The 14,333-nt window shown below is 42.0% G+C and overlaps 1 protein-coding gene across 7 annotated transcripts in view; it reads right to left on the bottom strand.

Annotated features, from left to right (window-relative positions):
• LOC109903409 (heat shock factor protein 1) overlaps positions 1-14,333 on the bottom strand; it is a 31,593-nt gene that overhangs the window by 10,266 nt on the left and 6,994 nt on the right. For all 7 annotated transcript variants that reach the window (XM_020500095.2, XM_020500091.2, XM_020500092.2 and 4 more), the window contains exons 5-9: positions 7,931-8,006; positions 2,870-2,931; positions 2,653-2,761; positions 1,592-1,728; positions 879-1,103 (exon numbers count right to left, since the gene is read on the bottom strand). In XM_020500095.2, coding sequence (XP_020355684.1) covers positions 879-1,103; positions 1,592-1,728; positions 2,653-2,761; positions 2,870-2,931; positions 7,931-8,006 — 609 coding nt within the window. The remainder of the gene's footprint in view (positions 1-878; positions 1,104-1,591; positions 1,729-2,652; positions 2,762-2,869; positions 2,932-7,930; positions 8,007-14,333) is intronic.

Below are 14,333 nucleotides of genomic sequence, written 5' to 3'. Positions count from 1 at the left end.
GTTCCATTAGAGAGTATGATTTCTAGAAAATAAATAACAATTTTAACAGTGACACAGAAGTCAATGACTGAGACAACATCAAGAAAGGAAAAAAGAAAAAGGTAAAAAAAACTTGAAAATTGCATTTCTCTGCCCATAAATCTACACATCTGTAGATTAAGATTTACAGTATGCATTAGTTTGATTAAACGGCAAGTAACTTATTATGTACAGTTAGTAGCAACAGCCAGGATCCTAAAACTAAAAAGCCAAGATGAAATGCAATAAATCAACAGAACTATGTCTAAAATGCCAACGAATCCCTGTTTGGTTTAAAATAATTTGCCTAGTCTTTGAAGTGTATACTTAGCAAAACCAGAGAAAGGCCAGTGGGTTGTGCATGTAGAGCTTGTTGAACGATGGTGCGTATTAAACTAGCATAAAGCGCTAACAGCTGCCTAAACTGTTCATCAGTGGAGGAGCTTCTTTGAATCCCTAGCACATCCTCTTGATGCAATGTGACGTGATACACACAGAGAGATGGTTGAGCATGGGGAGAAGCATAGGGCAATAGGCTGGCTGCAGACATCCACTGGCATGCGACGACTGATTATCAAGGCAATGAAACGCTAGCGTGATGCAAGTGGATCTTAAGCTATGGAAAAAACGCAATGACGAATAGTGAAATGCAGCGGGTGGCCTTCCTATCGCAGCAGTGTGTTTTATGCAATTAGATTGACAAGGAATCCTTTAAGGGGAAGTGAACAAATGAACACGAGTGTAGAAGGGGAGAATTAGGCTCTTTGTGGTCATATCTGTTGACCTGTGCTAGGTGGGAGGGACTGAGGGACAGACTGGCAGTGGGACCTGATCACGATGAGATCATGGGAATCACTCACTTGTCTAGACAGGCGAGGCTGAGACACTTTTGCTCCGTAGGGGTCGTTGGGGCAGGGGACGCATTAGGCTCGTTGCTCTCCTGCAGGATGGAGTTGATGAAGGTGATGGGGGACAGGGGAGTGTCTACCTGGACTCCTGCCCCACCGATCACGGCCTCGGCCGGACAGACCTCCTCCAACACGGGACTGGACGGCTCCTCCTTTATGTGGACCAATGGGCTCGTGCTGAAGACAGGAAGAGAAATGGGGTAATTTAGTTTATTCTTGGATAGTTGGTATGTGGTCAGGAGTTGTTCCTGAATCCTGACTTGACCAGGAAAAGCTTTAGGCCTTAGTTCAGGGTTCCCCAACTGGCGGCCCGCAGGTGACTTTATTTGCCAATCACATCAACTCCAAGTGATTTTCATTTTGGAAATTGGTTCCAAAGTAATCCCACGCATAATAGAGAGGTATGAAATGATTATGTTTTAGTCAAATTATATATCCGTTTGGGCTTCTTGCGGTAAATTTGCAGTCTTCAAATGATTTCTAATTATGTTTCTGCTCCCTGACCATCCCCCCAAGAAAATTATCTAGTTGATGATCCCTGCCTTAGTTGTTAGAGAATTTCTTGGTCAGGTCATGTGATCAGGAAAGAAAAGTCGATTTTTGAAACAAAAAAAACAACAAACACATTTAACAGATGGTTGATGAAATGAGGCAAGCTCACTAACCTTTCCTCTATCCACTCATTAGTGACCTCCACAGGGCTGGCCTGTGCCAGGTCGGTGACGTCAGAGATTATGGGGCCGTTGTTAAGAGACGGCTCTGCCGTGAAGAGACCGGTACTGGTGAATGGTGCGCCTGAGGCCTGGGAAGATGACACACATTCACATACATACTACAGCTGTACTGACATCCTATCAAGATCAGTTTAATACATATATTTTTTTTTTTAAATACTTTTTTGTACCCCTTGTTCTCCCCAATTTTGTGATATCTAAATTGGTCATTAGTCTTGTCCCATCGCTGCAACTCCCCTAGGGACTCGGGAGAGACGAAGGTCGAGAGCCAATCGTCCTCCGAAACACGACCCTGCCAAGCTGCACTGCTTCTTGACACTGCAGTATCTGGAAGCCAGCAGCACCAATGTATCAGAGGAAACACTGTACAGCTGGCGACCGAAGTCAGTGTGCATATACCCGGCCCAACACAAGGAGTCGCTAGATCGCGATGGGACAAGGACATCCTGGCCGGCCAAAACTTCCCCTAACTCGGACGACAATGGGCCAATTGTGAGCCACCTCATGGGTCTCCCGGTCTCGGCCGGCTGCGTCACAGCCTAGGATCGAACCCGGGTCTGTAGTGACGCCATAGACCACTGGGCCCCTCGGGAGGCCCTCTAACAAGTTCAGATGCGTAACACAAGCTCAATAACAATACACCTTTCTTAGTGGCGCTCCAGCGACCACACCTCTGAATGAACTATCTTACCTCTGTCTGGTTAAAAGACCAATACATTTAAAAGTGACTTACAGTAAGTCCTCAGGTCTGAGATATGAATTAGACATCTGTGACTGATGAAGTCTTTTCTGGAGATTGTCACCATTTTGTGTACTTACCTCACTAGCCTACATCAAAACATGCCTTACAAATCAAGTTGTCCATATCATAACTCAATTGTAAAGTACAGCTGTAAGCAATAGCATCAACTGTGAATTCACTCAGCCCGAGTTCCACTTCTACCACAGGGAGGTGCCAAGCTCGGCTAGGTTCCCGGTGATGCTGAACTCACGGAGATAGCAGGCGAGCCCTGCAGCGAGGCCTGAAGATGTTCCAGAGAGTACTGCCTGCTGAACTTGGGCAAGGAGTGGGCAGAGCTGCTGTCATTCAGCATCAGGGGACTTTAGTCGTTCCATAGAGAGGAGACACAAGACAAGAGTCAAACACTCACAACCCTTTACTGGTTCACTATTTGACTGAATGTGCGGTAGCAATGTTAAATGACTTGCATCTTTCTCTTCATCCCCAGGACTCTGTTGGACTGCACCAGGGTCACTAGGAACTGGATGAGCTGTGGGAGACAGACACAGTTAGCAGTAGAGCTGGGTGATATTGGCAAATTTCACGATAAATAGAAGTATACATTTCTAACATAAAATTTGCACCGGTTAGCCTACTTTTGTATATTGCCGTACCCTTATAACGTCTACTAATAGTTTGAATGCTTTAACTATCAATTGAACCGTTAGAAAATGGTTGGTACGGTCTGTGTCAACGTTCGGTTTATCGTCCCAGCTCTAGTTAGCAGGAGATGATTGGTTGATTTATTAGACAATTTAAAATCCACATATACACCCAGATAACAATGCAATGACTGTACAGGGTTGATTCTGGATTTTTAAAAAAGGGCTTAGGTGGTGGGCGCGGCGATGGGCAGTTTGCCCGGCCGGGGCATTTTGGGGCATTTTTAAGCCAACTCTCTGCAATTCTACACATTTCTCCATGGGGCTGAGAGACATTTTTGGAGTTTTAAAGCTAATTTCCTGCAACTCTATGCATTTTGCCATGGCTAGTGCTGTGTTTTTTTGTTGCTCAAACACAATATCAAATTCATTGTTTAAAAAAACTCTAAATTCACCTTGACTGTCTAGATTATATTATCAAAAAATACAGTACCAAAAGTTGACACACCTAGGATTTTTCCACATTGTAGAATAATAGTGAAGACAACAAACCTATGAAATAACATATATGGAATCATGTAGTAAGCAAAAAAGTGTTAAACAAATCAAAATATATTTTATATAATTTGAAATTCTACAAAGTAGCCACCCTTTGCCTTGATGACATTTTTGCACACTCTTGGCATTCTCTCAACCAGCTTCATGAGGTAGTCACCTGGAATGCATTTCAATTAACAGGTGTGCCTTGTTAAAAGTTAAGAAGGAAAGAAATTCCACAAATTAATACGTTTCAGTAAATCAGTTGTGATGTGACAAGGTAGGGTTGGTATACAGAAGATAGCCCTAAAAATACCAAGAAATGTGTTATATTTTAACGTCTGCGTAGCCAGGAGCCAAAATAAAACTTGGTTCTATTTGTGACGCTTGATGCGCTGCATGTCCTGCCTCTCCCATCTCCTTATTGGTTTTTCGGAGCATATACCCACGTGGGTGAATGAAAGATGAACTGAGGTCCACACCCCAGTTGGTGGTGGTAATGCACCTTAAAGTTGGTTGCAAACCACCATAAAAAGTCAAAAGAAGAAGAAGCCTGAAGGAAGAGAGATAATTAGAGATGAACTCGGTTCACCATTTTATCTGTGGATTAATCGTCAGATTAGAGGACCTTGTGCATCAGGTCAAATAACAACCCAATGATTATATCCCAGGACAAATTAGCTACAGTAGCAACAGCAAGCTAGCTAGCTAGCTAAATTGCAGTACATGTTTAATGCTTTTCGACCTGTCCACAAATGAATATAGTTGGTTCAGAGTTCATTTAGATATTTCAACCTGCGTGTCCTGATTGCATCTGGTGTGGGTGGACAATATCAACATGCGCGTGCAAGCGGTATGGTCAGCATGTTAGAGTTACCAGCCTCAGAAATTGCAGCCCAAATAAAAGCTTTACAGAGTTCAAGTAACAGACACATCTCAACGTCAATTGTTCAGAAAAGACTGCATGAATCAGGCTTTCATGGTCGAATTGCTGCAAAGAAAGCACTACTAAAGGACACCAATAATAAGAAGAGACACGAGCAATGGACATTAGACCGCTGGAAATCTGTCCTTTGGTCTGATGAATCCAGATTTGAGATTTTGGGTCCCAACCACCGTATCTTTGTGAGACACAGAGTAGGTGAACAGATGATCTCCGCATGTATGGTTCCCACCCTGAAGCATGGAGGAGGTGGTGGTGGTGTGATGGTGCTTTGATGGTGACACGGTCTGTGATTTATTTACAATTCAAGGCACACAAACAGCATGGCTACCACTGCATTCTGCAGCGATACGCCATCCCATCTGGTTTGCACTTAGTGAGACTATAATTTGTTTTTCAACAGAAAAATGAAGCGACACACCTCCAGGCTGTGTAAGGGCTATTTGACCAAGGAGAGTGATGGAGTGCTGCATCAGATGATCTGGCCTCCACAATCACCTAACCTCAAACCAACTGAGACAGTTTTGGATGAGTTGGACCGCAGATTAAAAGGAAAGGCAGCCAACAACTGCTCAGTATAATACAATTAATAGAATGAAAATGAAAGTTTTACATCTTCCTAAGTCTGAGGGTGGTTTTAACCTTCCAGATTTGGAATAGTATAAACTCGATACCCAAGGCTTTTACGTGTGACATATAGTTAAAAGCACTAAAAAGGAACAATGGGTACATATTGAAGAAGTGGATGCTCATCCCCAGAATATTTTTACATGTCTATTTTCAAAGGATAAAGCTAAGAACATTAACAACTTCATAGTTAAAAACACTGTAACAACATGGAAGAAAATGAAAGTATTCTACAAGATCCAATGTGACTTCCTAAAAACACAACCCTATGGAACATTCCTTGGATAGCTTTTCACAATTCACTGATAAATTGGTCCACATGGAAAACTAAAGGCATAGCAATTGTAAAAGACATGGTAACAGGAAATACATTCATTTCCATGACAGAATTAAAAAGTAATTTTGGACAGACCAATGTAGATAGTATCAAATACATGCAACATAAGAGTTACATATCACAAAATTTGGATTAGAAATGTGTTGGACATTAGAGCAACCTTGAGGGAATCGTATTTGAGACAGAAAGGGCTATTCATACGATAGGGAAGATATACAAAACCTTGCAGAGAGCATATCCAACTGACAATCTCTTAGAAAATAATATAAACTACTGGAACCAAGACTTCAGGAGAACTGATGTTGGCACAAGATGGAGGGAGAGAGTTGGAGCATAACTAACAAAATCTACATTTAACAACAATGTACCCTTAATCCAGTATAAACCAATGTTAATTATACAAGAGACAAAATGCACAGATGATACAGCACAACAGCAGAGTCATGTCTTAAGTGTAAAACTATTAATGACTCAATAATCCATGCTCTCTGGGAATGCTATAGTCTCCGGAAGTTGTGGGCGGGGCTAGAAAGTTGGTATTACAATGTAAACTTACTTTTAATCCGTCTGTCTGCATATTTCAAGACATGCCATATAGGGATGTCGTGAGATATCCAATGGGTTGGGTGATGCTCTTCTCATCACTCATCTTGAAACAACGTATACTAAAAACTTGGAAATCAATCCGCCATCATTGATACAATGGAAAACTCGAATGATGTATTATTTAAATATTGAAAGTGTGTGGGCTACGGAGAGATACAAAATGGTGCCGTTTCAGTCCATGTGGAGGAAAGTGATGCTGGTGCTGGAGACGGGGGCGCTAGTTGGTCTGCGAGTTGATGTTTCTACAATGTTGTCATTGGTATATGTATGTTTTGTACTGTTCATAAAATATAAAAATAAATAAAAAAGGAAATAAACATTTAGGAGGATTTCAATGGCCGAAAAATACGTGCAAGTACACACATTCAGAATCATTGACGATGACAAACAAGTCTAGGACACAATCCAAGTGTTATAATATATATACAGTGCATCCGGGAAAGTATTCAGACCCCTTGACTTATTACACATTTTGTTACATTACAGCCTTATTGTAAAATGGATTAAGGACAAAGTGAAAACAGGTTTAGACATTTCTGCTAATTGATTAAATATAAAAAAAACAGAAATACCTTATTTACATAAGTATTCAGACCCTTTGCTATGAGCCTCGACATTGAGTTCAGGTGCATGTTTCCATTGATCATCCTTGAGATGTTTCTACAACTTGATTGGAGTCCACCTGTGGTAAATTCTATTGATTGGAGATGAATTGGAAAGTTGCACACCTGCCTATATAAGGTCCCACAGTTGACAGTGCATGTCAGAGCAAAAACCAAGCCATGAGGTCGAAGGAATTGTAGGTAGAGCTCAGAGACAGAATTGTGTCAAGGCACAGATCTGGGGAAGGGTACCAAAAAATATCTGCAGCATTGAAGGTCCCCATCATTGTTAAATGGAAGAAGTTTGGAACCACAAAGACTCTTCCTAGAGCTGGCCGCCCAGCCAAACTGAGCAATCGGGGGAGCAGGGCCTTGATCAGGTAGGTGACCAAGAACCCAATGGTCATTCTGATAGAGCTCCAGAGTTCCTCTGTGGAGATGGGAGAACCTTCTAGAAGAACAACCATCTCTGCAGCACTCCAACAATCAGGTCTTTATGGTAGGGGGGCCAGACGGAAGCCACTCAGTAAAAGGCACATGACAGCCCGCTTGGAGTTTGCCAAAAGGCACCGAAAGACTCTCAGATCATGAGAAACAAGATTTTTTGATCTGATGAAACCAAGATTGAACTCTTTGGTCTTAATACCCAGCGTCTGGAGGAAACCTGGCATCATCCCTACGGTGAAGCATGGTGGTGGCAGCATCATGCTGTGGGGATTTTCTTCAATGGCAGGGACTGGGAGACTAGTCAGGATCTAGGTAAAGATGAACGGAGCAAAATACAAAGAGATCCTTGATGAAAATCTGCTCGAGAGTGTTCAGGACCTCAGACTGAGGCGAAGGTTCACCTTCCAACAGGACAACGACCTGCACACAGCCTAGACAATGCAGGAGTGGCTTCGGCACAAGTCTATGAATGTCCTTGAGTGGCCCAGCCAGAGTCTGGACTTGAACATCTCTGGAGAGACCTGAAAATAGCAGTGCAGTGACACTCAACATCCAACCTGACAGAGCTTGTGAGAATCTGCAGAGAAGGGGAGAAATTCCACAAATATAGGTGTGCCATACATTTTACGTATGGGTGGAATCGAACCCACTACCCTAGCGTTACAAGCACCATGCTTCACCAAGGACCACATGTTATCACATGAATTACTATGTTGCCATAGCATAGAAGACCCAACCCCATGTTCTGCGTGGTCAGAGCAGTGGCAGGTACCGTGACTGTCTTTTACCTTGTTGACGACTTTCTGTTGCTGGGCGTGTTTCTGTCTGAGGCTGGCCACCTCCCTCCACAGAGCTTCATTCTCACTGGAAAGACAAAGGGGATACTCGTTTACAGATCAGTTAATCATTATTTTAAATTGAATGCCACAAATGGCAAATATATTACACATTTTAGTCATTTAGCAGACACTCTTATCCAGAGTGCATACACTTTCATACTTTTTTCATTCTAGTCCCCCATGGGAATCGAACCCACAAGCACCATGCTCTACCAACTGAGCCACAAAGGACCGCATATTCAACTGATGCCCAATTAGGCCAACTAATCATTTGCCTTCCATTCCCAAACCCATGACATCCTCTTTGGGTAATGTCATGGACGCTTGCTACAATGACATCAGTCCTTGACATGGTGATGTTTCTTCATACATCATTTGAATAGCCTAATAACCAGCTGCAACGCATGTTTTGAAATAAATCAAAGAATGACTAACCAATCTCAGAACAGCACGTCATCCCTAACTGATCTAAAACTACACAGTACATGTAGCCAAGATGGGGGAAGGGCAAAGGGCAGGAGGGCAAGGGCTTAGACCCTAATCTTTAAGAGCCCCCCATACTGTGGCATGCCTAACGAGGCACAGCAGATTTTTTACAGTACTGGTAAAGATTTGAGGAATAGTTGAGGCAGTTTATTTTGTTAAGTTAATGGCTATTGAAAGATCTTAGCGCACTGTGTTTATTCAGCTTTTTTAGTGCAGTCTATAAAGACCCTGCCCCTCCACCTGGCTCTTAAAGCCTGGCTCCCCAGACTATGGTTAAGCTGCTTTGTGGGTGTGCTCATGGGCCTGATTCATCCATTGTCCATACACATGGCTCACATTAAATTGCATGCCCTGGACTCAGACAAAACCTAGCCTGGACCCAGATATGTTTGTGCTGTCCTGTAATCTCTTATGGTCTCTGTCCCACTGGAGTTGGCAAGACAGAGCAAACATTTATGGAACCAGGCTAGACAACACCTTGATGACTTATGTCAGATTGATTATTCTGGCTCCATGACAAGATGAAGATTTCAGAATCACCTTCAGTTTCCAAGTACATTGAAATGTACCAGGAATGACCTGGTGCTGCCACAATAATCAGAATATAAATGTATATATTTCAGGGTTTGATTAGCATTTTAGTCTTATGTCTTGACTAAGGTGGCTCTAAAAAAGTGCAAATTAAACTATAGATGTAATATCTCAATTTGATCACTCAGCCGCAGGAAATTCAAATGAGCCTTGTGATTTACATAACTTCACTGAAAACCCGCAGTTCTCCCTCGATCAAATGTTAAAGCACCAGACAGAATACATGTCCTACAACTGTAGATCCTACTACATTCAAAAATGTATCTACATTGCTGCCATACATCAACAACTGTCGTTTTACATAGGTTAAAGGGTAGGTAGCATAAACGTAACCACATTCAACATGTGGATTTGCATTAGAATAAGCATCAAAAGTACTGGTTTAAATAACATTCAATTAACTTAGAAGCAAATACTTAGATTTTATTGTTAAAATTCAGCTTGCAAGGTTGCTAGCCAACTAGCCTGTCAACGTTAGCCCTACTAGCCTGCTAACGTTATGTTAGTACTGCTTGAGTCCGCCAGTTGCTATCAACACCTAGGTTATAGCCACATTAAGTAAACCAAAGTTTAGGAAATACTTAACGCCAGCTAATCAGTTATCAAATAATGTTATTAGCATAAGCAGTTCTCTAAACCAATCCGCTCACTTTAATCAACAAGGTTTTTTGTATTAATTTGCATGGTTTCTTGAGTGAATGTGCACTACGGTTCAAAAGTTTGGGGTCACTTAGAAATGTCCTTGTTTAGGAAAGAAAAGCTATTTTTTGGTCCATTAAAATAACATCAAATTAATCAGAAATACAGTGTAGACATTGTTAATGTTATAAATGACTATTGTAGCTGGAAATGGCAGATTTTTTATGGAATATCTACATAGGTGAACAGAGGCCCATTATCAGCAACCATCTCTCCTGTGTTCCAATGGAACGTTGTGTTAGCTAATCCAAGTTTATCATTTTAAGGCCAGCATCCTGGAGTTGCCTCTTCACTGTTGACGTTGAGACTGGTGTTTTGCAGGTACTATTTAATGAAGTTGCCAGTTGCGGACTTGTGAGGCGTCTGTTTCTCAAACTAGACACTCTAATGTACTTGTCCTCTTGCTCAGTTGTGCACCAGGGCCTCCCACTCTTTCTATTCTGGTTAGAGGCAGTTTGCGCTGTTCTGTGAAGGGAGTATGTATGAGATATTCAGTTTCTTGGCAATTTCTCACCTTCATTTCTCAGAACAAGAAGACTGATGAGTTTCAGAAGAAGGTTCTTTGTTTCTGGCCATTTTGAGCCTGTAATCGAACCCACAAATGCGGATGCTGCAGATACTCAACTAGTCTAAAGAAGGACAGTTTTATTACTTCTTTAATCAGAACAACAGTTTTCTGCTGTGCTAACATAATTGCAAAAGGGTTTTCTAATGATCAATTAGCCTTTTAAAATGATTAACTTGGATTAGCTAACACAACGTTCCATTGGAACACAGGAGTGATGGTTGCTGATAATGGGCCTCTGTACGCCTATGTAGATATTTCATAAAAAATCTGCCGTTTCCAGCTACAATAGTCATTTACAACATTAACAATGTCTACATTGTATTTTTGAGACATTTGATGTTATTTTAAATGGACAACAAAAATTGCTTTCTTTTCAAAAACATGGACATTTCGAAGTGACCCCAAAGTTTTGAACGGTAGTGCTGGTGAGCTACTATGTACACTAATACTTGGTTTGGAATACAATTACATGCTAACATGGCTAGTAGCTAATGTTAGCCAGCTGGAGCTAGCTAGGTAGCACCGGTTCGCCATATGACGTTGAGAAATAGTGCATTGTGGGTAGTTCCGAAGATATACGGTAATAAGTGAATAAATATGTAACAACACTAAAACATAACCATGTTTGTAGTTATAGGTAACCAGATCGTGACGACAACTAAGTTACTAAGTCTTTGACCACACTGTTACTTTGGTGAGTGAAAGCATGCTTCCTACCCTATAATAAACACAAGATAGATATATTGGTCCCCACTACGACACACAAGTGTAACCCGTAGGCATCAATGAAAATCCATAGCCTAATGTAACCTATCAAAATAATTTCCTTTTAGAAATGTATTATTTTTGTATTCATTCATAATCAAATCCTTCTGGTGCAGGAATATTTTACTCCTGCGACTAAACTGGTCAAATTAAGATCTAACTCCGAAAAATCAATCAACATGTAGGCCTAGCTTTCGAGGACAAAATGAAACATTAATTAGCTGATTATCATAGCTTCGGCCTTACAACCTGGCATTGTTATGGAGTAACGCATGTTAACCTTAAGAACCTCCAGTACACAGATGTGGTAATAAAACAGAGACTGAACGAGGGTTGAAGGAGGTGTGTACTGGGGGTGTCATCTGAGTGCTACAGGGCCCTCAAACTTCCCACATGGAAAAGAGAGGTGCTCTATCTGTGTTTATAGACTATCAGTGGTCCTTGCTGCCTTGTAAACTCACCCTGCCCTGTATAAGGTTGCGCCAGAAAAGCCCACTGTCTGTGCTGACCTCCCTGTGGGGCAGAACAGGGTTTATAGAGGCAGGTGTGGATGCCTCCAAGTGGATAGGGTCATCACTGACCCCTCCCGAAACGCCACTGACCAATAGTTAGAGGGATTATGTAACATGTGAAAGTCATCCGATAATCAGAAACATAGCTATAACTTTTCAGACTGTCAGATTTCTCTGAGTGTCAGAGGGGCGGTGCGCAGGTGTGAAAATAACAAGGAATATGGTAAGAGAGAAGCATCCATTTTTATAAGTAAGAGAGATTCTTGTCTCGTTTTATTGAGAGCCACCCACCTTGCGTGATGGACATTCATCGTTTGAGTGATACATCTTAATTTGAAGGTATGGATCGAACAGGCAAGTTGGATGAAATAGATTGGATAAATAATCACATCTTCTTGCACTCTCCTATTCTAAGAGGACATAGTGAGAGACACGGAGAGAGACTGTCATGCCGTGCCGATGGACAGGATGAATAAGGTCATAATGAAAACTGCCCTGCGCATTGCATCATGGTACCATGAAGAAAAAGTCTGGTTTGTGAACATATGTTTGGGACAGGAGAGAAAGCCCTCAGCGGCAATGAAGAGTCCAAGGGTCCAGCTGGAGAATCCAAGTGTGTCTGTGTGTGTGTGGAGGAAGGATTGTATTAATTATGTGGGGCCTGACAAGCACCCTGACAGCCTAAAGGCAGCTGGTGTGCAGCCTAGCCACATCATCCCAGCTGCATGACAGGAGCCACTCGGTTTTAGAATGGTGACTAAGCGTCCTGAAACATGAAACACCATTATATTGTCTCAGAGTTAGGCGCACTGACACAACCCAATGGGTTATCCTATAACTGTTACAAAATGGGAACTTAACTTTGCACCCCATTTCATCAAGACATCTATAATGAGTAGACACGCTAACTAACCAGACAGGTACAATGACACAACTCAATGAGTTATCCCCACATCATTACTGCTACAAACATGGAACTCAGTCTGAACCACAATTGATCTAGTCTGGTCCCAGATTGGGTTGTGCATTTGCCTACTCCATTGTCAAGTCAAACATGGCAATTCCATAATGAGTTAGCAAGAGGCTAGAGCAGAAACAGACTGGTACCCAGGCTACAACGTATCAAGTCATCCAGAAAAGGTACACATAGAGTAACCCTGAACCTATCCTAAACCACAACCAGGTAAAAACTAAAAACAGAAGGTCCAACTCTCTACAGCTGCAGTTCTACCACAATTAAAAACTCTACACCACTAGATGTGTGCCTTTAATCGGAGTTTTACAAAATAGCGTGAATGTGTTAATTTAGGACAGCTCTGTGGATTCAAACAGCACACTGACTCCTGCATGTATACTTCAGCTTCTGACAGGCCTCTAGGAATTTTGTCTCTAGCAGCCTAATCACTAGCTTAAAATAAACTGGTTGACACAGCCTTAATGCAGCATGCTAGGCTACGGCAGCCCTATGGGGACACAATATACATGCTCGCTAATTTAGCAAAACAGCAGCAAAGCGTGAACGAGAGAGAATCTTATTGTGTGGAACAGAGGCTAAGCTGGGGTAGGAACGTTTTTGGCTCGTTTAAGGGGCAGTTAATTCTGAAAATGTTGCATCTACAGTGCCTTCGAAAAGTATTCAGACCCCTTCACTTTTTCCACATTGTTACATTACAGCCTTATTCTAAAATTGATCAAATAAAAATTCTCATGAATCAACACACAATACCCCAAAATGAAAAAGTGAAAAAGAGGTTCAGAATTTTTTTCAAATGTATAAAAAGTTTGTTAACTTACAGTGCATTCGGAAAGTATTCCGAGTAATTTTCCACATTTAGTTACGTTACAGGCTTGAATTTATGAAATAAATAAAAACGTCCTCAATCTACACACAATACCCTATAATGACAAAGTGAAAACAGTTTTTTTTTTATAAATGTTTGCAAATGTATTAAAAAACAGAAATACCTTGACATAAGTATTCAGACCCTTTGCTGTGAGACTCAAAATTAAGCTCAGGTGCATCCGGCTTCCCTTGATCATCCTTGAAATGTTTCTACAACTTGATAGGAGTCCACCTGTGGTAAATTAAATTGATTGGAGATTAATTGGAAAGCCACACACCTGTCTATATAAGTTCCCACAGCGAAAACCAAGCCATGAGGTCGAAGAAATTGTAGGTAGAGCTCAGAGACAGGATTGTGTCAAGGCACAGATCTGGGGGAATGGTACCCAAAAATATCTGCAGCATTGAAGGTCCCCATCATTGTTAAATGGAAGTAGTTTGGAACCACCAAGACTCTCCCTAGGGCTGGCCGCCCAGCCAAACTGGGCAATCGGGGGGAAAAGGCCTTGGTCAGGGAGGTGACCAAGAACATGAAGTTCCCTCTGACAGAGCTCCAGAGTTCCTCTGTGGAGATGGGAGAACCTTCCAAAAGGACAACCATCTCTGCAGTACTCCACCAATCAGGCCTTTATGGTACAGCGGCCAGACGGAAACCACTCCTCAGTAAAAGGCACATGACAGCCCGCTTGGAGTTGCCAAAAGGCACCGAAAGACTCTCAGACCATGAGAAACAAGATTCTCTGATCTGATGAAACCAAGATTGAACTCTTTGGTCTTAATACCCAGCGTCTGGAGGAAACTTGGCACCACCCCTACGGTGAAGCATGCTGGTGGCAGCATCATGCTGTGGGGATGTTTTCAGTGGCAGGGACTAGTCAGGATCGAGGG

This window comes from Oncorhynchus kisutch, linkage group LG14 (genome assembly GCF_002021735.2).
Source record: "Oncorhynchus kisutch isolate 150728-3 linkage group LG14, Okis_V2, whole genome shotgun sequence".
Classification (NCBI taxonomy): Eukaryota; Metazoa; Chordata; class Actinopteri; order Salmoniformes; family Salmonidae; genus Oncorhynchus; species Oncorhynchus kisutch.
Note: the sequence above shows the minus strand (reverse complement) of the source record. Positions and strands in the feature narration are given on the sequence as shown.